The sequence below is a fragment of the Prinia subflava genome, chromosome 10 (assembly GCF_021018805.1).
Source record: "Prinia subflava isolate CZ2003 ecotype Zambia chromosome 10, Cam_Psub_1.2, whole genome shotgun sequence".
NCBI lineage: Eukaryota > Metazoa > Chordata > Aves > Passeriformes > Cisticolidae > Prinia > Prinia subflava.
This window is the reverse complement of record NC_086256.1, coordinates 16,991,611-17,015,629: the sequence shown is the minus strand read 5'-3', so window position 1 is coordinate 17,015,629 and position 24,019 is coordinate 16,991,611. Positions and strand designations below refer to the sequence as shown.

At 39.5% G+C, this 24,019-nt stretch overlaps 1 protein-coding gene across 1 annotated transcript in view; it reads left to right on the top strand.

Annotated features, from left to right (window-relative positions):
* Positions 1 to 2,453: 2,453 nt before the first annotated feature.
* ABCA4 (ATP binding cassette subfamily A member 4) overlaps positions 2,454 to 24,019 on the top strand; it is a 67,851-nt gene continuing 46,285 nt past the window's right edge. Inside the window, exons 1-10 of the mRNA XM_063407533.1 lie at positions 2,454 to 3,701; positions 6,739 to 6,831; positions 9,266 to 9,359; positions 9,883 to 10,024; positions 11,862 to 12,001; positions 14,690 to 14,817; positions 19,112 to 19,309; positions 21,110 to 21,199; positions 21,561 to 21,801; positions 23,201 to 23,340. Of these exons, the coding sequence (XP_063263603.1) occupies positions 6,766 to 6,831; positions 9,266 to 9,359; positions 9,883 to 10,024; positions 11,862 to 12,001; positions 14,690 to 14,817; positions 19,112 to 19,309; positions 21,110 to 21,199; positions 21,561 to 21,801; positions 23,201 to 23,340 (1,239 nt within the window). The 5' untranslated portion in view covers positions 2,454 to 3,701; positions 6,739 to 6,765. The remainder of the gene's footprint in view (positions 3,702 to 6,738; positions 6,832 to 9,265; positions 9,360 to 9,882; positions 10,025 to 11,861; positions 12,002 to 14,689; positions 14,818 to 19,111; positions 19,310 to 21,109; positions 21,200 to 21,560; positions 21,802 to 23,200; positions 23,341 to 24,019) is intronic.

Sequence of the window (24,019 nt, the reverse complement as noted above, 5' to 3'; positions counted from 1 at the left end):
GATTAGCCCACTGCTGGGTTTGTGTAAGAATGGGATCTGTTTAAGATTCTACATTTCTCTGTGTTTGACATGGAAGAGTCTAATGTGATTGTCTGATTCCTAGAAATACACCTTTCAAACAGAACCTCCATGGGGTCTTTTCTTAGTCTCTGATTTTTTATCATTTGATCCTGGTTTGACAGAACTTCCCATTCTTGTCTTTCAGGTTACTCCTTACTTATTTCAGAGGGAGGGCTCTGAAATACATAGGAAACACCTTAAAAGCTTGTGTTTTCCCCAGTAGTTTGAGATAGTTGGATGCAATACTTACCTTAACTCAGAAAGCCCCAGCCTGTGTAGTTTTCTTTCCACACACATAGATATATCTGTTTACTGATATAGGGTACATTTATACACACCCACTCCTACAGGTAGTCTAGGCAAAATTGTTTTAGCAATAATTGTGTTGGCTTTCTAGTGAGCCTGTGTCAGGGGACATGCTCCTCTACGTGCGTAGGAATGTCTCACAGCTTAGGAAATGGTTTGGGAGCTGCAAAGCATTGTTGGTCATTAGAAGTGCTGGCCCATGAGCACACCCAGTATTCCTAATTGTGCATATTTTCAAAGCTGTCTTTTCAGGTAATTTTTTAAATTCTCCTTATTTTACAGAAATATTTGCTTGTGGTACTAGAGAGATTACTGGGGATGTTTTTATAATTTGCTAGACAAATAGCATTTAATCAGACTTGATTTTTTAGTCAAAAGGCTGGAAATAAGAAAACAAAATTCTGATATTTAAAACAGCTGTTAAAACTATGGCATGTGTGTGCGAGGTAAGGAAATATCACATCACACTTGCCATGTGATCCATGTGTTGCGTGTAGGTGCTCATGAAGCACGTCACAGGAAACTTTTATATTGTGAGATATCTACTGTAGGCATAATGCAAGAATTGTCACCAAACATCTATTTCCACTTACTGCTTTCTTTATGTTCTGACACATAAGTGGAATGTCTTATGTTTTGTTGTTGCTGGCAACAAATGACAGATCTTTAGGAAATAGCTAAGTCATAGTGATGGCTGTGGGTAGAGCTACAGTGAAACTGTGTAGTGTGCTCCATAAGCCGAACTGTATTTTACCTTCCCATTTAAAGTGATAGGCCCTGCATAAGCTTTCTCTGTTTACTTCTGAAGATCCCCTTGTGAAGCTCAAAAGCAGAAATGGGTCACAGGAGCAGCGGATGTAGTTGACCATAGAAAACAAAATACACCCTACCGTCATCCAATTGTGATGTAAAAAATCTAATTAGGAGAGATTAGTTTAATCTGTTAGAGCTGTCTCTGCAAACATGTGGACAGCAAAAAGAGATCCATTTTCTTAAAATAACTTACCTTAGGATTTTAGAGGTAAAATCCTTGTTTGCAGGATAAAATTAAATTATCTATTTGCCTCACATATTGTGGTAGGGCTTAAGTCTGCAGCTGAGAAGCAGCACAGTGCTGGTTTCTCTGCTTTGCACTGCCATTAGTCAGAGTCAGCTTCTAGCTGTGGCTTTATGAAGCTTTGTTTCTCTGTCTAGATTGAAGCAGGCTGAGTCTTACCTGTGATATGAATATATGCTCAACAGAAATTAGATCAAAGCCACTTGTAAAAGAGTAGGTTGCCATAGGATCATAGAATAGAATCATTAAGGTTAGAAAGGACCTTCAAGATTGAGTCCAACCTTTGATCAAAAACACTACATCAACTAAACCATAGCACTAAGTGCCATGTCCAGTAATTTCTCAAACACTTCCAGGGACATGACTCTACCACCACCCTGAGAAACCCTTTCAGTGAAAAAATTCCTGCTGGTGTCCAACCTGAACCTTCCCTGGCACAGCTTGAGGCCATGCCCTCTTGTCCTTTCACTGTTTGCCTGGGAAAAGAGGCCAACCCCCATCTTGCTACACCCTCCTTGCAGGCAGTTGTAGAGAATGGTAGATTCTCCCCTGAGCCTGCTCCTCTCCAGACTAAACCCCAGCTCCCTCAGCCCCTCCTCACAGGACTCACCCTCCAGACCCTTCCCCAGCTCCAGTGCCCTTCTCCAGACCCACTCCAGCCCCTCAGTGCCTTCCCTGAGGTGATGGCCCACAGCTGGACACAGCACTCGAGGCGTGGCCTCATCAGTGCTGAGCATAAGGGGACAATCCCTGCCCTGGTCCTGCTGGCCACACCATTCCTGACCCAGGCCAGGATGGCCCCTGGGCACAGCTGGCTCATGTTCAGCTGCTGTCAACCAGCACCCCAGGTCCTTTTCCACTGTGCAGCTTTCCAGACACTCTTCCCCCAGTCTGTAGCACTGCCTGGGATTGTTACAACCATTTGGCAAATAGTTGTCACACTGGCCAATCTCCAGCCATCTGGGACCTCCCTGGTTTACCAGGGTGGATGATAAATGATGGAGAGAGGCTTGGCGAGCTCCTTTGCCGGTTCCCTCAGTACTCCTGAGTGTATCCCATCCTGCTTCATCGACTTGTGAGTGTCTAAGTGGCACAGCAGGTCACTAACCACCTCCTAATAGATTGCAGGGGAGGTTTTCTGCTCCCCATCCCATCTACCAGCTCAGGGGACTGGTTGCATGGAGGATAACCAATCTTTATGTTTAAGACGGAGGCAAGGAAGGCATTAAATACCAAAGCCTTTTCCTCATCCTTGGTTACAATGTTTCCCTCCGCATGCAATAAAGGATGGAGATTTCCTTTGGGCCTCTTTTTGTTGATAATGGATTTATAAAAACACTTTTTATTATTTTTCACAGCGGTTGTCAGTTTGAGTTCTAGCTGAGCTTTTGCCATTCTAATTTTCTCACTACATGACCGAACAATGTCCTTGCACTCTTCCTGAGTTGGCTGCCCCGTCTTCCAAAGGTCATAAACTCTTTATTTTTCCCTGACTTCCAGTGAAAGTGCCCTATTCAGCCAAGGTTGGTGTTCTTCCCTGCTGGCTCACCTTTCAGCACATAGGGATAGCCCGATCCTGTGCTTTGTTATCCTTTGTGCCAGAGCCCAGGTTAAAGTGGGTGGTTTGGGTGGTACCTGTGTGCAGGGGCTTGAAGGCCCTGCGATGGTGCTGGGAAAGAAGCAGAGTGCAGAGCTCTGCTGTCGCAGCTGCAGTGGGCTCTGGGGGAAATCTGGAGTGCTAAATTCAGTGAAACAGTTTTGTGGAGGATTTTCAAAGGTGTTCCCAAAGCCCTGTGATGGGAAAGAAAAAGGCAAGCACTGCCACATGCTTTTTACTTTTTTTTTTTTTTTAATAATGAAGGCTGGATTGTTGTTCAGCTTCTACTTGGAAGAACAATCACAGGGAAGCTGTGATAGTGCTTATACAGAGCCATCGCCCAGCATGAGCACTGCTGGGAGGTTTTGCTGCATTGCTGTTTCAGATGCCCTTTACAGATGAAAATCTACAGGGAATTCAGTGTTCACTCAGTTCATAAGTGTAATGGTCTTTTTCTGATTTTAGGAGAGTGCTGTTATCTATGTAAATGAACTGCTTTTTTGGAAATAGAATTTCTTTCAGCGCCTGTTCTCCTTCTGATTGCAGCAATCCCAAGCCACCACTGATTTTATAAGCAGGGTTCTGCCTGTAGAGTGAAGATAGATCTCCATGATGGCTAATCACTCCAGAAGTTCATGTATCTCCTCAGTCCAAGTGGACTTCTCCACACATTATTACTAGGTACTGTTCTTTATCATGGTTCTACTATCCTTTTTTATTACAGTATTTTGCTCTACTTAAGGTAGTAAATCTTGAATCTTAACCACACTGTTAGTTTGTCTGAGTAATGCCCAAATAGGAAAGGATATTTCAGGACTGAAAATTAATTATTCTTTATTTATTCTGTGCTGCTATGGAATCTGAGGTTTATCTGACCAGTGGCCTGTGACTGCATTATTTAAGTTCTTCTTTTCCAACAGTTGTGTCTCATCTTCACCTGTTTGACTTAGATTTCCAAGCAGTATAAGGTTAACTCACATCCCTGAAGCTGTTCCATTTAGGAAAGCAAGGTTCTTTCCCTTTAGTGAAGGTTTTATAAACAGACCAATCTGGGGAAAACAAGTTGTTCATCCTGAAATTAGAGGTGATCCCAAAGTGTGTGTAATGAGCAATGTAGAAACTTTCTTAAAGTTTTGTATGGTGATTGAACTTCATGCACTAATGCCATAACTGTAATAGTTATTTTAACTCCTTTTAAGTTCTGACTCATGGAGCATCAGTGTTAACCTTGGTAAGCAATCTAGTAGTCACTTTCTTGGAGAGCATTTGAGCTTTTTTTTTTTGTCCTTTTATGCGTATTAATTAGTTTGTCTGTCATTGAATGGCTTGTCTTATAAGCAGTGGCTCCCTGTCACTGCCAACAAATATATATATATTTAAATATATATATACAAATAGCAAGGTTCAATGTAAAAAAATCTTGAAGATTACATAGCAAACACAATATCCATAACCTGACTTACTGCCTTTTTTTCCCCACCAAGGTTTATTTGGTTTGGTTTCTTTACTACTTATATTTTTAGTCTCAGAAAAATAGATTTTTCAAAGCAAATGCTAGCAGCCATTCTATATGCAGTCAGCATCTCCTTTATGACCTTGCATGACAAATTTTCTAGCTACTGGTGGTACAGCTACTACTAGTTCAGGAGTGATGCAGGTATGTCATATGTAGCAAGATGCTTAGAAACATTAGCTAGGACTCTCTATGGTATTGTAGACAGAATTGAGACAGAAACTCTTAATGATGGGTGGCTGTCCTGGTTTTGTCTCAGTAAAGAACCATCAGGAGGAAAAGAAGAGGCCATTGGCAGACTACAGATTTTATGGCCTTGATATGAAAGCTTGAATTTCCTTTCACAGCTGTTGCAGAAAGATTGCAGCATCCATCTGGGGTTTGGAGGAAGGCAAGAGGAGCTGCAGTGCAAAACTCTCTCTTCCTCATTTGTTCAGCAGTAGGGTTCATTTTTCAGAGTAGCAACACATTTGAGAGGCCTGGGCTACACAGAAGTGTCAGAAAGCTGTCTGCCTGCCTGCTGTTGGCAGCTCAAAGTGGGAGGCTGTCACACTCTGGGAGGCTCCCCAGAGTGAGTTTCCTCAAACCATCAGATGTTAGTCCATTTATTCTTCACAACAGCAGTAGCTTTTTATAGCTAGTCTTACTTCTTGCTCTGTAACTTAAGTAGAGTTGATGGAGGGACATTGAAAATAGCATGAAACTGTTGATCTTCAAAATATGGAAAATGCTCCAAGTTTGGTTTTGCATGGATGTTCTTTATGCAAAACTGTTGTTTTGTTTGATCCCCAGTAAGCAGCACAGCCAATTCTTACTGTTTGGCCCTAAATATTCTGCTTCAATCACTTTCATGCCTGGTATATCAGAAGAGATTGCACATTCTTTAGGGTCCCTTTCTACCACAGTTAGTCACAGCTGATGCCAACCCTTCCCAAGTGCTGGCCACCTCTTCCCTTGAGGTTGAAATTCCTTTGAAGTTCATAAAATGTGGACCTGAGATGATTTTTTGAAATAATCAAATCTCTTATCTGAGGTTTTTCACTACTGCTTTGTTGACACATTAGACCAAAATATCCTGACTTGTTTTCCAAACCTTGTCTCTTAAAGTCAGACAAAATCTCCTTCAATTAATATAATTTCCAGAAACAAAATCCTAGGAGAATAGTGAAAAGTAAGACTTAAAAAAATTATCTAATCCATGAGTGGTTTTACCTGTGTAAGGTAGAGGTTTGAATAATCTGCAGTGGAGGCCCCCCAGTGTATCCATAAAATCAGTTCTACTACTTCACCATTCTTATAATCAGATATCTTTCCAATATCTGACTTCCATTGCCTTTTCAGCACTCTCTCAGGTACTAATCATTCATAAACAAACTACTCTTCAATCATTTAAATGCTATAAAGCAGCAATAAACTGGGAAGTTGATGCACGTAACAAATTTAATTTTTTTGTTTTGTTTTGTTTTGTTTTTTGGTTTTTAACAGGCCCATTTATCTGATATTTGGATTTATCAAACTTTCCTTTTGTCAATTTTCCTTTTACCTTTGGAAGGTAGAAATTCCTGGTGTTATAATGAGTCACGAACCTGAAAAACAGAGCATACAGTGGTTTAAATTCTGTGGTATATCTATTAAAATGTAATGGGAGTTGCTGAATTTAAAAACATAAAAATAGGAGATCCTGTATTTTTTTAAGGAAATGGCAACAGAATGGATTTGCTTTCATAAAATCCATTTCAGACTCTGTTAATCAATATACATTTATCATGTCCAAATGGTAAACCTAATTGTATCATAATAGCTAAACTGTTTTATATAAACTAATGTCTAGTAGTAAATCCATCTTTTCTTGGGAAAAAAATAGTTTAAAACCACAGATTGATTGTGGTAAATGATGCAACATTAACTGCCTTCAGTACATGCAAGTCCAAGTTAATAGCCAGATTGAATGTTCTTGGATTTTTTTACTCGAAAGAAATGTTTTTCCTCTCTACTGCTTTTTGGTGCTGATAAATGTGTCACAGGATGTAGCCTCCAAACAGAGGAAATTCACGATTTTTCGTGCATGATAGTGTATCAAGTGCAAAATAAAATGGTGCAGACAATGAAAGGAACCGATCTCTGTGATAACATAACCTTAAAATAAGAACAGAAAAGTCTGTTTCTGCTCTCAGCTGAGACATGGCAATGTATCTTTTGCCACAGGTTAACCAGAAGTATTGATGCAGAAGAATGAACTTCCTTAGGCAAGTCAGACTTCTACTCTGGAAGAACTGGATCCTTCGGAAAAGACAAAAGGTAAAATATTAGTCTTTGGATTTCAGGTTTGAACCATGCACTCCACTGGATTAAGTGGCTGATACATTTATCAGCATATAAAACTCAAGTCCCTTGAAGAATCACATGTGATCTTTGTAGGGGCCTTTTGTCTGGTATCTTGTCTGATGTAGTTTGTAAAGCTGCTCTTACAGACCAAACATAGAGTAGCTGTTTTGGGATTTTCTTTGACAAATAATTGTGTACCAGAAGAGTTGTGGGTAGTAATATTTATATATATTCATATAAAAAGATCAGTTGTTAGAAAAGGTCATGAGCACCATTCAGGTCAGGAAGGTTTGATTCCTAATTTTAGATTTGCTCTTCCCACTCAGCTGCTCTTAGATGTGATTCTACTTGGAATCTTACAGTTCACACAGATGGTGTCTTTTTTAGTATGGCTGAATGACATAAGTAAAGCAAAAGCCAGAAGTATTTTAAGTACTTTCAAATCCTCTTAGATCTTATATTTTGTCTTACAGCAAGACTTCATTGCAGTCTGAGTCAACAGTTGATCCACAGCCAATTTAATCTTCTCACATTTATATGGTCTTATCACTGTGCTTGCTCCATTACAACTCTGTCTGGATTTTACATTTCGCTGAGCATGTTGCTGGGATTGTTGGCTATTTATCATGTGATTCTGCAGGCTTATGGGCTGCTTTCTGATATTTCTGGTGAATTTTGAGACACCTTTTTGTCCTCTGGATAAGGTCCACAGGAAAGAATTAGAGGTCTGACAGCACTGGTCTATCCTTACCACACAACACATTGTGTACCAGGTTGAAATAAAGCTTCCTCTGGGCTTCAGACTTCAATGTTTTCCAAAGCAGTAACTCAGTAAGGAACTACCAAATTCAAGTCTGAGGATTTTGTATTTCCTGAGGATGAGGAAAGAATCAACATCTGGGTATTAACACAGAGTAACTCTGCAGCAAAGGTGGATCAAGGAGTTTCAGCAGTTCTTCCCCCTCTGAGTTTATGAGTGTTTAGTGCTTGTCCCAAATGTTTTACCAAATGGATGCCAATGGATGTTGGTCAGACCTTTGGACCCTGCTGGGAAAGATCTGTAACACTGTATTCTGAGCTGTGCACAACAGCTGTCAGGTTTCCCTCTCTAATAATTGTGTGATTGCCCATTGCTGCTCTAAGATTTTCTCTGCTTTTAAGAAGATCAGGCATGCATAACTTCTTAGGTGGTGGTGGGTGGGTTTTTGTTATTGTTCTGTTTTAGAAAGGAAACCCTTAAGAGGAAAAACATGAAACAGCAAATTGTTGCCTGACATAAATCTTTCTACCCTTTTGCTGTAAGAATATGTTGTGCCTAACTAAAGCTGTTAGACAAAATTATAGTAGAAAAACAGGGCAGCTCCAAAAAAAACCCCTGTTCTTAATTGTGCCTTTTGCCCAAAACACCATTGAGATGTAACCCATCTTGTCTTTGGCTCTGACACTATGTACATTATTATTACATATTTGTGCCTGGCTGGGGAGGAGGGAGCAAAGGTAAAGAAACAAGGAGGGCTTTCCTGTGCATGTGCTACAACCCTGGTTCTGAAGATGTTTTGTCTTGGCTGTTACAGGGATGAGCAAAAAAAGTGCCATGTGTCTGGACACAAAAATCCCATTGCTGTTCCTCAGAGTCCAAGGCCTGTGTTAGAGAATCAAAGGGTTGTAGTTTCAAACCTCTGCCAAAACACACAGAGGCAGTAAAACAAACTGAAACACAGGAGTGGAGGAAACAGACTGAAAACCAGGCAGGATGTTGCTGTGTGGTAAAGCAGTGCCCTTGATTTTCTGACATGACACCGGAGCTGGTGACTGTTCTAAATGTACTGAAAGGTCTGGGCAATAAACTGGCCTTTGGTGGAGTCTTCTGTGTTGTTGAATAAGGTGTTTGATCTTAATGCATACATTTGTACAGGTATTAGGAAATTAATAACTTTGAAATGAATGATGACAAAAAGCAGCAAAAGTAAAGGTCAAAGTATGTAAAGCTTACGCTGAAGTCTTTTACCTTTGGGTAAGCACAGTGTACTGACAGCCTGCCAATGAGCCCAGCAGTGTCAAAGTGTGGATTAAAAAAATCCTTTTGTCTCCTATATCTAATCCTTGTTGCAGAGTCATGCACTACCTGCTGCCTCTTTTTACTCAGTCAGGATGCTTCGATATTTCTTTAGAAGAGGTGGAGAAGCCACTGAGCAATGAGTTAATGTTGATGCTTCATGGCATTGTGGTGAAATCTTCTTTTGTGTGTCCTTTCAAATGGTGAAACAGGCAGAGGATGGCCATGGGCACATGCTACACTGGGCTTTTCTGCTCTGAGAAGAGGTCTTATCTCTTTAGCCACCCAGTGACTCTGCAATGGTCTATCTGTAAAATTTATTTTTCATTTCCTTTTTTCCTTTTTTTCCAGCTTCGTTTTCTAGTGGAGCTTGTATGGCCTCTGTCGCTGTTTCTTGCACTTGTCTGGCTGAGGAAAGCCAATCCACTGTACCGCCAACATGAATGTAAGAATGTTTAGGATGTCATCATGGTCTGTCTTGTATGCAATGGCCAGGTGTTCTCAGACAGAAATATTGGGACCTGCTTGCAGGCTGTTACTGTCCCATGGGGAAAGAGCAGACTTCAATTGGAGTAACTTAGTTATTTGTAGCCATGTAGTGTAAGACTTACCAGTGAGGACATTAAAAAAATGTCTAGTTTTCCTGTGAGATGCCTTCTGGTCAGACTTACTTGGGGTCTCAAGATGCTATTTGTTTTGGATTTCCATAATTCTGATACTGAGAAAATACTGCCTCACTACCTATTTAAAAAGACCTTCACATTACTCAGAATTAATTTCTGTTAAAAATAGCTGTATTGCTTATATTGGTTACTTCTTTTTTTCTCAGTAAAAGATAAACCTATGTGATTCCCATCACATTCCTTCTGTATAGAGCCAACTCATTGTGATATATATATATATATATTCACAAAGGCTGCATCAGAAAAGACATCTAACAATTTATATTTTGTGTTTCAATACTCTAGGTCACTTCCCAAACAAGGCGATGCCATCAGCAGGAACACTGCCATGGTTACATGGCATCTTCTGTAACATGAACAATCCCTGTTTTCGCAGCCCAACCCACGGAGAGGGTCCAGGTGTAGTGTCCAACTACAAAAATTCCATGTAAGCAGATCTGTGTATGTGAGACTGGGTTGCAGCAATATGGGCCTGCTAAGGAGCTGCTCATAGCTTGCTCTGGGCACCCACCGGCATGAATGATGCAGGGAGAAGGGCTGGAATGTCCTCACTTTGCACACCAGGGAATATTTTAAGGAATTGTTTTGTGGTGTGAATGAAAAGGGAAGATAATACACCAGTGTGCAAACAGTGCAAGTCAAAAATTTTCAGTTTTAGCACTTTGGTTTCATGCTATCAATGGTCAGCAAAGTTGAAACAGAGCTCGTGATGGTTTGGGCCTTTTAGAGAGTGACTTCAGTGCAAGTCTCTAGGGAACACATGTTCACGCAATAAAATCCCTAAGAACCTGCTTACTGAATGTCTTGGGACAAACCTTTTTGGTAAAAGAGAGTGGAATCCCTAAGACTTCTTTTCTCATCACCAGAGTTGTCCCTTCTGAGTGAGATATCTGGTGAAGTAGCAGCCAATAAAAACCTGCACTGCTGCTTATGTAACACCAGTTTTGGCTATATACTTGTGAGACTTTAATCAGCACATAACCTTCAGATACTAAGTTTGTTTGCAAAATAGGAGGATAGGAGATTTCCAGGCTATTACTGAGAAAGGGCTGTGGGAGTGTTTTATTGGATTGTTTCTTACAGCTGAGTCATGAAATAAAGTATAGCAGACAAGGACCCTTGGAGTGAAAAAAAACCCTGTTAGCCTAAATATAAAAAATGCTCCAAATCTCCCTGTTGCAAAGTCAACTTTGGAGCATCCAGTGATTAAAATTTATGAGCTTTGTAATAATGTGAAGGCCATTGAAGCCCCTGTCATGTGCAAATCTGTACATTGGACTTAACGTACCATTTGACCTTTTGTTCCTAGTGACCAGGATTTAAAATAGCTGAACATTTTTGGTGGAGAACAGTCAAACACACAGTGAAGCTAGAGGGTTCTGTTTTCTGCATGTTCTAGCTTTTCTGGGTTGCTTGTTACAGAGCAAACTGCCACTTTGTCAGTCCCAGTAAATTCAGTGCACTGCAGCAGAAGTAAACTCATTGTGTTTTCTGAAAGAATTTGGTCCTTCCTGTTTGTTGTTTCCTGTAAGCTAAAATGAGTCATGTGGACTGAGCTATACTATTGCATGCATGGAAAAACATAATACTGTTAAAGAAGTGTAATGGGTTTACCTGATAGTAAGAATTTTTATGCTTGTTCATAAAAACAGGATCTGGTTGCATCCTTGCTTGATCTCCATGTTCTAACCCAGAACCAGTAGTTGAATAGCCTGTGACTATTTGTTACTTGTGTTTTCGTGCTCCATTCCTTCAGAAGCAATGTTCTGAAGAGATCTAACAAATTGGAGGGGACTGGTGTGGGACAGGGGAAGGATGTTTCTGTTTGTGAATGATTCCATGTCACTTGCTAGGCTGAGTGTGTGCCCAGAGTGCCCCATTCAACTGCTGTGGCTGGGCCTGGGCTAGAACCAGGGCAGGTTTGCACTGTAACTGTGAGATACAAGTTGTCTGGGAGAGGTCCTGTGTCCTCAGAAATACCAGCATGGTAATGAAAAAATGTATGCGTGGCCAACCTTCTGCAACACCACTACCCTCTTCAGACTTCTGTGGACTTTCAAATCTAACTGAATCCCAGAATACCTGAAACTGAGGACAAAACAACTTTTTTTTCTTCATCCCTAGTACAGAGAGAGTCAAATTTACTTTTTTTTTTTTTTTTTAGGTTTTTTTCATTTGCTTGATTTTTGGAGGTTTTTTTATTTGAAAGGTTCTCAAGAGTCATCACTCTTAAATTATTATTTCTTCGTTGTTTCTCCTTTCAGCCTTGCAAGGGTATATAAAGATGCTCAGGAGCTTTTACTGGAAGCCCCTGAAATCCGTGACCTTGGAAGAGTCTGGGAAGAACTGATCATTATGACTCAGTTTATGGAAACAATGAGAACTAATCCTGAAAGAATTGCAGGTAATTGTTGTGTCTGTATCCTTTAGACGATTTAATTTTTCCTTCTGAGAACTGGATAGTAGTTACTTTGGAGGCTGGCAACATTATAATATATTTCACATGCAGCTGTTACTCTGCTTATTGTTTGGATAAGTTAAAATCTGTTCAGTGACAAACACCTGTCATTTAAGAGACAGGAGAGAGGCAGTCAGCTCTGTTCTACAACCATCTTCCTTAAATAACAGTAGACAAAACTCAAAAAGCATGGATATCTCACCACACAAAGCAAAACATGGCTGAAGAAATGTCATTAATTAGTATTACAGTAAAAGCAGAAGCAGTGAGAAAGTTTCACTGGCAGATGCAGAAGAATGGAAAATTAGGAACATGTCTGAATATATGCCAGGAGCATGACCCAGAGAACTAGTTAGAGGTACTTTGTCACAGTCTTAGCTAAAACAGGTTTGAAACAGTGAAGAAGGAAACTCTTCATAATGTGTTTAGAAAGCATTGAACACATACAAACAGAATTGCAAATCACAAATTCTTTGCATTAACTTTTATTTAAAGCAACTTGCCAAACTCAAAACACAGTCTTGGGGAAAATAGGCAATGGTATAGTTGTAAATTTTTTGGACTTGAAATAAAGAATTTTAAAAAGTACTCCTAAAACTAAAGGTATAAAAATGGTCTGGCGTTGTGAGTGGATCTGTCCCATTCTCAAGTCCTTTGTCACAGGAATAGCATTCTTATTAAAATTAGTCACTCTCCATATGTTTTAATAGCATGTGTATAATCCATCTGATACATATGGCCCACTATCCTATCAGAGGTTTATAACTAGAAGTAAAAACGGGATTATCTCCTTATAAATAACAGTGAGACAACCAAATGTACCAAAATGTAAACAAGAACTCAATTATAATCTGAGCTGGTGTTTGTACCCAGCCATAGAAATCAAACCTGACTATTTAGAGGCAAGGAAAAGCATGTCATGCCATGGGTTTGCTGTGTGTTCCTGAGGGACCACACCCCATGGTTTAGGAAGTTGCCTTTGCATCTCATCATGAAATACAGAGTATATTCCTGCCAATCCTGTGACATATAATGTTAATGCTCCTTCAGAATCTTTGGGGTTTAAAATGTATTTTATTTTAAAACAAATAGAAGGAAGTTTGGAATTTCCTATTATATAAAACATAATAAAGTCAGTTTTGAAGCTTAACTAATAAAATATGAATTACCATCTTTTTTCATACAGAAAAAAATACTGCAAGATTGGCTATTTATCTGTGTTTACAGCTTTTAAGTAACAATCTTAGTAGAATAGCTGCAAAGTTGAGCCAGGAAAAATTTGCACATGTCAGAGTTGCAATTGCCCCTTCTACAGATTCCTAAAACCTACCTCTTGAGTCCCCTTCCTTCTCCCAGTCTCCCTTTGCACTTACACTTTTGATGTGTTCTTGTGGTGTGCTTTTTCCTCCACACTGCCTGCATTCCAGGAAAGGCATCACTAAGAATATGAGGGACAGGCCTCTGCTATTGTTTTCAGTGTTTACTGCTTGAATAAATATGTGGAGAAACAATTGAAGAAGTTCTCAGGCCCTGTAGCCCCAGGCCAGAATACGCTTAGTGCAGATGGAACTGTGGAAGTTAGTTGGCAAACTCTGATAAGACTCAGCTCACAGGACGGAGTGCATGTTTATTAGAAATGTCTATACTTACATTGCCTATGTTATAGGATACACACTGCTACTGTCAGTTTCAATTGCCTGCTCTAAGGACTAGAAGAATTAGAGCTATTCAAGATTCTTTACAAAGTCTGTGGATGCTGTGTGAGGTACCTTTAATAAAGTTGCAATAAATATTTGATAAACATGAGCTAAGTTAAGTTAGTTTATATTCATTGAATAACTCAACTCCAAGTTGAGTTTCCAAACTTTCCTCTTGTGTGATGTTGAGGCAGAGTTCTCACTGATAAGATTTGTAACAGACACAAGTTTTAAAATATTGGAACTGTTTGTCTTTAGGAGCAGCAGTATTTTGAGTATTGTTACAGACAATATCAGGGAAATTTGGTGGCCTCTTACATGTGTTTAATTTAACTGTGGGTGGTCTCACTGGTTTGCCTGAAGAGTAACTGTTAATCTAGTTTAGTATGAAGCATAAGCTACATTTTTTGCTTCTCCAAAGAAATTGAGGGGTTTTTCTCATGGAAGATTTTCAAGGGTCACTTTCACAATGCTAGAGAATAAGGTTAACTAAAATTGATTGACAGCAAGTCATAAATTAGTGTAAATGTAAAGGGTTGACTAAAGTTATTTATACAAGGCTCAGAAAAAAGGACATTAAGAACAGTAGCATACTTGAATCTGAACATTTAAAATAAAGCATTACATCAGAAAAAATCAGACACTTTCAAGTGCAGTCACGGCTGCTTTCAGTGTGTCCATTGCTGTAGCCCTAGTCTGGAACATCTTTGAGAGATTAAATATGCAGAGCCAGAACACTCAGCATTTTCTGATTATCATTTCCCAACAAAGGATTAAAAAGATTTTGAATTGCAAAAATAAATTTAGCCCCAGTTAATCACAACTAAGTATAAGAGCCAAAGCACATTCCTTTTGCAGGTTGAAGCCAGGATATGGGTTGTTCTTTAACTTCCTTTGTTTGGTATCTCACTGATCTGTGCATTCCTTTTTCATCCAGGAAGAGGAATACGAATTCTAGACATTTTGAAAGATGGGGAGACCCTCACTTCCTTCTTGCTAGAAAATGTTGGCCTCACAGATTTTGTTGTTTACCAGCTTATTAATGCTCAAGTGCGCCCTGAACAGGTGGGTAGAGTTTAACAGTTCCCAAGTCCTTATCTGGGAGGAAAGACTCTCCTGAGCTGTTTGTGCAAAGTAGCCTCAGTGAAGGCCTTGGGCCCAGAACAACTGATGCCTTATGGGTCATTTGTACCATTTCTCCCTTTGTTTTTTGTGAATCTAGAGGAAGAGATGTTTGGTGTTTCTTTTAAAAAACATTTTGATTATGCATTAAATGCTAATAAATTATGAAATAAAATAAAATCCTGTTGTGGCACCCAAATAATGAGCATCAAGAAGCAGTACTGGCAAGTACTGCATCCATCCCCATGACTGAAGACTTGACTTAAAAGCATAGTGAAGCTGTGCATTCTTTTAAGATAATAGTCCTGATGAGAGAAGAACAATTGAGGTTCTTAGTTTATAATTTAAATTCTCTGCCCTAATGTCAGCATGGTGGCTTTTTGGTATTGTCTCACATGAGTAGGAAGAAGTGGAAAAGCAGAGCCACTTTCTTAGATTCTGACTGAATAATAGCTCTGCTCAGGAAATTCAGAGTGAAAAGTGCAGGTCAAATTCCTCCTGGAGGAGCTAAGCAGGGAGCTATGTTTGACCAAGTCCAGGCTGTCTCTGCTTCTGCATGTACAGGCTGTATGTGCTTCTGCATGGCTGGGAGCTCAGTGAGGAATGCTATATTAATGAATGAATGTTGCTGAGTTGGAATTCTGCAACAATTTCTACACTGCATTAGTGTGGGTGGAAGCAAGTGAATAACTGAGGCTGAAAGACACAATTCCTCTGTTTCACTGCCTCATAAAATGCAAGTACTGAAACTGTGTGGGCAGAAAGAGGGAGGGCATTCATCACCTTTCATGCAGTTCCCTTTGTGCATCACAGGTTCCAGCTGGTGTGACCAGTAGCCAAATTACTTATCTGCTGTATTGATTAGAACCTGGGGAAGCCCTCCCCTCTCCTCCCTTTATCATGAAACAATACCACAAGATCATACCAAGGCCAGTGTCTATTGATACATCCTACGTATTTTCACAGTTCCATGCCAGCTGAGATGTTGAAAATTTGCTTTCTTGCTGCTTGTGACAAGGAGAATATATACAGATATCCTGCTGGGTTTCTCTTTCCCTATTCATGCCTAACCTCTTCTACACCAGAGGTCTGCTGTGTCAGGAGAACTGAGTGCTGCTGGGTTAGACTCTATTAGCTCCCCAGTGGCATTCATTCATCTACTGCTAAAAATTCTGCTTGCCAGTGTATGCAGGACTGAAGTTTTCCACACCGTCACCAAAATAATGATTGAAACCAGCTGGAATGTGGTGTCTTTCTGCTGTATTTTCTATGCTGATGTAGAAAGAGATGTAGTTCTCTTTATGCTGGAAATTAAAGAAATTGAGCATTGGTTAGAGGAAGCTGAAGGAGATCTGGTGTTAAATACCACTTTTGCTGCCCTCTATACAGTTTCCTTGTTAGCAGTAATTACAGGCATACAAGATCATCTCACCAGAGCTGATTTATAGCTATGAGGAGAGAAAGTGCTGTGAATACTTCTTTCAGGTGAAAATGATGCAGCAGAAACAATCTGATAATTTAAAGTCACAATAAGAGAATTATTTTCGGTAGGAATTGAGCAGTGCATTTTGTGTGGGAGATAGTTTGCTTCTTTCCAATAGCCCTTCTTGATAAGCAAGTTGCTTGGGCTGGACTTATGGTTGAGGTGGAAGTTTCAGAGCCATGACTAGACCCTAGATCTATGGTTGACTTAATCCTCAGCCGTGATAGTTCAGTTCTTCATGCTGCTCTGCCCTCTGTTAGCCTGCATATTTCTGTACACCCCTTCCCCCTGCTGCTGATGGCACAGAGCTGATCAACCTGAAAGCAATTTGTTTACAAAGGCCTGACTGTTGCCAACAGCTGGCTGGAGATCTAGGTCTGAGCCGCCTGGGAGTCAGGAAATGACACACAGAGCTGAAAGCTAAACCTGATCAAACAGCCAACTAGCTGAAAAAATAATTTGGACTTCATCTTGCCAGCTTTGGCTAAACAGTGACACATTGATTAAAAAAAAAGAAGTATTGAAGTTTCCCTCTGAGGGCCTGCTTTTTTGAGTCATTCTAAGATAAAGATAAGAAGCTGATGTTAAAACACAATAAGAAGTTCAGGAAAGATTGGCAGCAGCACAGCCTGCCGGAAAAATTGGAAGGGTGGAGGTTTGATGTTTTTCTAATCCCATCTGTTCGTGAACATTATTGAAATGCAGTTACAGTTTGTAAATAGTTCTTTTTTTTTCTGTGTTTATCCTTCTCAGTGATGTTAATGTCACTGTTTCCTCATTTCACAAGTCAAATCAAGGTTCCCAGGCTGCCTCCCTGTGCAGCTCAGTTTCATTGCAGCTGACGCTGTCTGATGAGGACCAAATGAGGCGTGTATGGTTAAAAAATGCTGTTCTTACCACACACTTACCCAGGACATAAGTGACCAAGCCAATATGCAAATTATTCCACTGACATAAACTAACTTAAATTCCAGTTCAGATGTTCCAGTTTGAGGGAGGGCGGGGGTGTGTGGTTTTGGAGGTTTTTTGCAAGACAAACGGAATCTGTCAGTTGAATTCCTTCTTTTGCCTTCTGCCTCTCTCCACACTGTCTAACTTGTGCTAACAATGCCTTTATATCAATTCAGCTGTAGTGATGGTGATGCCTCTCAGATACTTCCAGCAATTCACATCCCTTTTTTGCATCATAATTCCAAGATACAATCTGTATGTAATTCAGTGGCCTTCCTTTTTTTGTCAGCTGCAGCTCCATAAACTGAAACTCAGGGCAGTCATGGCAGACAAAATACAATGTTATTCTAGACCTCCCTGCCTCTGCCTTTTGTATTCTGGATGCTGACTTTCCAGAGCCATACTTGCACTTTGGTTATAGCTTCTGACAGATGAAGCACTTAATTAATTACTCCTCAGTCTACTTTGAATCCACTCTTCAAAGCAACTAGGGTTTTTTTTTCTCATTCCTCTGTGTTTTTAAATATTCTCTATACTTTTGGCACTACCAAACAAATCTTAGTTGCTATTTATAGGAGATTTGCACATATAAAATTTGGATAATGATGAATTTCCTACTTTGCTTAGATAATAAATAAATATGCACCTATGTCTAAGCTGGTATAGGTATGGTGTGTTTTTTCAATCCATATGTCTTACAGACTGGAATGCTCAGCAGATTATTTTGCCTAAAGAAAATTATTTTCTGGGTAGATTTTGACAACTTCCTTCTTGTACAGCTTATTAAATTCATTTAATCTAACGATATTATGTCAGTGCATAGTTCTTGCTTATCTGAAAGTCTGTGTTCATCTCAAACACAGTAGGCATTTACAGTCATCACAGTGTTCTGAGCTGTTTTCCTTTAATTTGCACCATGAAAGGAGATGGACAGAGGGTGGGAACATTAGCTTATAAGCAGTTTCCAGGGCTACTTTTTATTGTATTACCATGTATTCTGTGTGTTATAAAGTAAGTAGAATTTATTAATAGACTGTGAAGAGCATTTTTATAACAACAATGTGAATCTCATGTAAGTCTACTGATATTCTGTATTTACAATGGTTTACCCATAAACTAATTCATACCCATTAGCCAAACACTAAAGATAAAAATTTGGGCTTTTTATGTTCCATGTTTATGTTAGAAGTGGTAATCAGTAAATGGGTGTGATTTAATGTAGAATGGCTCTGTAAATCCTGGCTATGTGCCTGTGCAGAGTGACAGTGAATAATGGCTGTGGGAAGCATTGTAGTGTGATAGTCATAGCTGAAATAGAATGCTGAAGTAAATCAAGCTTGAGAATCAGAGATATTGGCCTTTTAAAAATTTTTTTAGAGCAAGTAACAGCAAAAATATAACTAACCTGAACACAAAAGGTAGAGTGATGTAGTACCATCATTTAGTCCTGGGAAAATAATTTCAAGCAAGCTGCAACTATCCCTCCTTAGCCACAAGGATGGGTGGCATGGCTTCAAGTGTGCTTAGATGGCAGTGAGGAAGGGAAGATGACTCACAGGAAATTTTGCCATTAAAGGAAAACTCACTAATGAGAAGATGAAAAATGTGTATGAAGGTGATCTACCACAATATCAGCTGAAGGTGATTCACGGGTTGATGCTTCAGCTGACCTCATCTCTCTGCCATTCATTAAAGTATTAGCAGGGGCTGATATCAAGCTGTCCACTTTTGATCGATTTTTAATTGTTCCTCAGCAGTATGCAAGTTTCATAATAGTAAGTGAAACATTGCTTTTGGTTGCAGTTTGCCTATGGTGTCCCTAACTTGACTCTGAAGGACATTGCTTGCAGTGAGATGCTCCTGGACCGCTTTATCATCTTCAGCAGCCGAAGAGGTCTCCCTTCTGTACACAAGGCCATGTGTGCCCTGTCCCAGGACAGGCTGCAAAGAGTAGAAGATGCCTTGTATGCAAATGTTGATTTCTTTAAGCTGTTTCGGCTGGTAAGTATTAACACAATTAATCCTGCCTTATGTGGTTTTTGGGGTGTTTTTTTTTTTTTTGCTTACATTTCATTGCCCTTCAAGAACTTTTTCATAATACATCACCAACTTTCCAAGTGATCTTAGTTTATTTACCCCTGCAAATGTAAGGTTATGGATGTGTGGTTGTTAACCTACCATTAGCAGGACACCAGATAGTTCTGAATATGTTTTGTGATGAAACAGATTAAATTCACAGTACAGAAGAACTAAGAGATTCTAATGCAGTTTTTAAATCAAAGTTTGTTGTTCCCTGTGATCATGCTTTGCATTTTTCAACACTGAAATTAATTTGCTGTTTTTCACCTTGTAATGTAATGTCATGAAACCATCCCATTGTCAGTTTGCTTTATAGGAGCAGGCAGGATTTATGAATAGTTGCATAGGAAGTATTGAATGCCTCAGCCGTGTAGCACTATGATTAATTTAACATGGATTTTATTCAGCTCTGAGTTTCCCAGAACTGGGAACAGAGGATGCCAGGAGCTGTAAATGACACACCAGCAACACACAGTTTGGTTATTGTAGCATTGATAGTCAGTCATTGTACCAGTGTGATTTTATTAACCCTGAATTAATACTACAGTATTTCTAAGATAGATTTTCAGTATTTGGGGACTTCATGTGATTATTCACAATGTACTGCCCAGCTTTTTTACAGGTTTACAATTCCTGTTCCTCAGAGTTTCAAAAAGACCAGGTTTAGGCAGGTGCTCCAAGAACCCTGTATAATCTTTCCACAGACTGCTTCCCCTTAGGGGACAAGGAAAAGTGCATTTTGAAACCCTGCATGTATTCTTCCTGCCAGAACATCAAGTGACAGATCAGAACATGCTAACATGAGCTTTCCATAAAAACTCTTATTTTGTGACTCCCTGCCAGATGCCTACACAGAGCAGCTTTCTGCTTTCTTGACCACCTACTGACTGAATAGAACAGCAGGCAATCAGCAGGGTGTATATGCATTTTTGGGGAAGGTTTTTTAGGGGTTTGTCTCATAGATATCACAGTCTAGCTATCTACAAGTCCAACTTTATATTCTGTTGTAATAGCAGAAGAAATGCCTGAGAAAGCCTCAAGAGTGCCAGCTCCAAGTGCATATGTGATTCTTTAGACAGCTGACAAAGAAGGATGTAGTGATGCAAACAAAGTGGACAGCACACCATGGCGTCACCTGTTTCTTCACCTGTTTCTCTTAAGTCATTGATAAATAAAACATTAACTTCTATTGAAAAGGCAGTTTGGTCAGTCTGCAGGAGCCGGGGAAAGTAATGGTTTCTCTCAGGTTTGACAGACAGTGAGGACCAGACTGTCCAAAATCAGGAAATCTCTGAAGTATAAAGTTCTATAAATTATTTACCTCTATGGAAAATGGAGGCTTCTGTATCAAATCTTAGCTAAATGTGGAAGTTACTAAGAGTCTGTATATCTCACTGGAAAAATAGCCTATCTGAGAAACAGCTTCTCAAATGTTCCAATTCCTGCATTTTTGCACCTTTTGTCATGGTGGACTTAGATGAGCAGAACAAATCCCAAGACATATTTTAAGTGGCCTATGTTTGTTTCAGCTTTGTGTTAGAAAGAACATTTACACAGACTGTCTGCACATGGATACTGGATTTGTGGCCCCATAAGACAGATTTATAAGATGTTCCAAAAAACCCAAAGAATTTGAGCTACAGAGATGCCATTTGGATTTTCTTCTCATTGTTATAACTGCTGTCATGTAGAAGCTCATCTCTGTTTTTTATGTATTCACAGCTTCCCACTGTGCTGGACAGAAACTCAGCAGGTGCTGACCTGAAGGCCTGGGGAAGGGTACTGTCTAATGTCTCCCAAGCAGTGCAAAAGGTAAGTGGTCTAATAACAGATTACATCACTTTTCTGCATAGCTCATAGTCCTTGTTTTCATGTTCCAGTTACCTGCTTTACCAGAAAGAAAAAAAACTTGTTGGAGAAGAGCTTAAAAAATAATTCTTCTCTTATTACAAAATAAATGTGGACATTATCATGTCAGTTCTGAAGTGTATTCTTTTCTTCAGGAAAGATATGAAAAACAAGAACTGAAAATGGTGGCTGTGACCAGGGCAGAGGAGATGAAAGGATGAGGTTCTGACTGCATTCACACTTTACCAGCTGGGCATAACTGTGACCTCACCAGATACTTACTTGCTTTGAGGGCTACAATTAACCAAGTCTTGTCTTACTGCAGCTGGCCAGGAAGCCAAGCGTTCAGGACCTTTTGAGGGTTCTGCAACCACTTGTACAAGATGGAAGGCCAGAATCCTTAGGCCACTTGGTGAGTTCCCTGTCGGATCTTTTCTGTGGCTACCCGGAAGGAGGCGGATCCAGAGTGCTTTCCTTCAACTGGTATGAAGATAACAACTACAAAGCTTTCCTGGGGATTGACTCAACAAGGAAGAAATCTGATTATCTTTATGATAATACAACCAGTAAGTTTTTCCACCAAACCATTAAGAGACTCTCGACAGGTGCACCTTATGTTCAAGTACTAGCATAGAATGTTGCTTTTATAAATAACATTTTAAAGCACTTGACTGAGGAAATTAGAGTTAGGTGAAATGAATATACTTCATACTTACTTCGTAGCTGGAAGCAGAGAAGCCCAGGAATTGACAGAAAGATGCATTTGCTTTTGATACAGAGGCATAAACATAGGCATGATCATAATTAAGACAGTCCCTCTGTTTTATCTTCAATTGTATGCTAACGATATCAGGAAGAACAAGATGCCCCTGAAGAAAGTTCAGGAAAAGACAATGCGGCATTCTGAAGTCACTTTCTCCAAAATATTTTTCTAAACTTTATTTTTTTCTCTTAACTTATTTGATGGCCTAGGGCATAGGAATTTAAAAATCTCTCAAATTTCAAATAGTAGTCAATTTGATACATGGTGGCTGTTATCTTGGTGTACAAGTACATCTGTTTTGTAGCAGTAATGTTCTACAGCATGATTACATTTTACATAGAAAATATTTCAATTTATCAATTACTGTTGCTTTTATTTCCTCCTATTGTAATAGGATAGAATGCAAAGAAGAACCAATTTTTTACCATTTGTTATTCTTTTTATTATGTTCCCTTCTGTTTGCTATTTAGTTTTTCTCTACACTGAGCTCACCAGCAGTATTTTCTGTACTACCACTCATGTTATAGCTGCTAGTTCTGTGTCCCTTCTGCTATGATAGCAATGATTGCATGGTTACAAAGTACAGATGAGCAGTTTGCTTAGAGAGACTCCTCTTTCACTGTTTATGTTGACACTTGGCTCTGCTTGTGACTAAGACTTCCAAAGACCTGTAAAAGGCCCAGTACTCCATCTCTTCAGCCATTCATCGAATGCTATCCAAGTTAATTAATTACTTCATAGTGCAGGGGTAAGATAGAAATATTTACATTAAAATGTTTAATTTTAAATTATTGTAGGATCCAGTTCTGAACTGTTCTGGAGTTCAGCATCTAAGCCCACAGGATCAGCTTTGTATCAGTGTCAACTACAATACAAAGGAGCTAAGTCATTAGGAGTAAAGCAAATAAAGCTCAAACTGCGCAGTGAGTTCTGAGCCCTCTTGTTTCCTCCCATTTGAAATACCATGTAAATAATGGCAACATTCAGTGGTTATTTATGTTTGCTTTTCCAATTTCCATAGCGTATTTTACAACTCCAATATCTACTTATTAGTCTTTTCTATCCATTCAGTCATTGTAGAATGTGCTTTAACTCGTTCAGATTCAAATTTTCTGTACTGCCAGCAAAAAGCCCTGCAGGATGTTATGTGTGATAGGATTTTAGTAGGGTTACATAAAGACTGTCTTTCTTTCTGTCTTTAGCACCGTTTTGTAATGCATTGATCCAGAACTTGGAATCAAACCCTTTAACCAAAATAGCCTGGAGTGCTGTGAAGCCCCTGCTGATGGGAAAAATTCTCTTTGCTCCTGATTCACCTTCTGTACGGGAAATCATAAAAAATGTAAGAAGTTCTGAAATGCATAAGTGTATATTTCTAAAAAATTACGTCCTAAGAAACATCTTTTGGAAAACAGTTACCCAATTACCTCAGCCTAATCAGATTTTCTTCTCAAAGCTCCATTTGTTCTGATGGTCCTCAGAGGAAGGACAGGTACTCTGTTTAAAAAACAGGAGACAGGTCTTTACTGATTTATCCCATCTTGGTCCATGCTGCATGGTTTTTCCAGCTCGCCCAAGCAGCCTTTTTTGGTATGATCCCACATTTACACTAGTAAGCATAGTAATATTTATTTTACAGAGATAGGAACATGAGCTGCTCTGTGCCAGTAAATATTTAAATGGGGCAACTGTGAGGCTTGGATAAGCCTATTGAGAACTGACACTGAGATATTGCAAACCAATAGCAACATCATGGTTTATTATTTTATCTTTTGAAATCACAAAGAATTTTCACTTCATTAAAATAGGATGGAGCCTGGAGTCTTCAGCAAAATGCTTGAAGTTGTGTGAAATGAACCTGAGCAGTTAAATGAAGGTTGCCTATGGGGTTTTGGCCACCTCATAACCAGTAAATCTCTAGAGACCTGTACAAGGCACAGAACTGCTGCTCAGAGTTCACACAGAAAAACATCAAATTGACAGCAGCTCAGCATTTCTGGTCTTAATATTGTAGCTGTTGG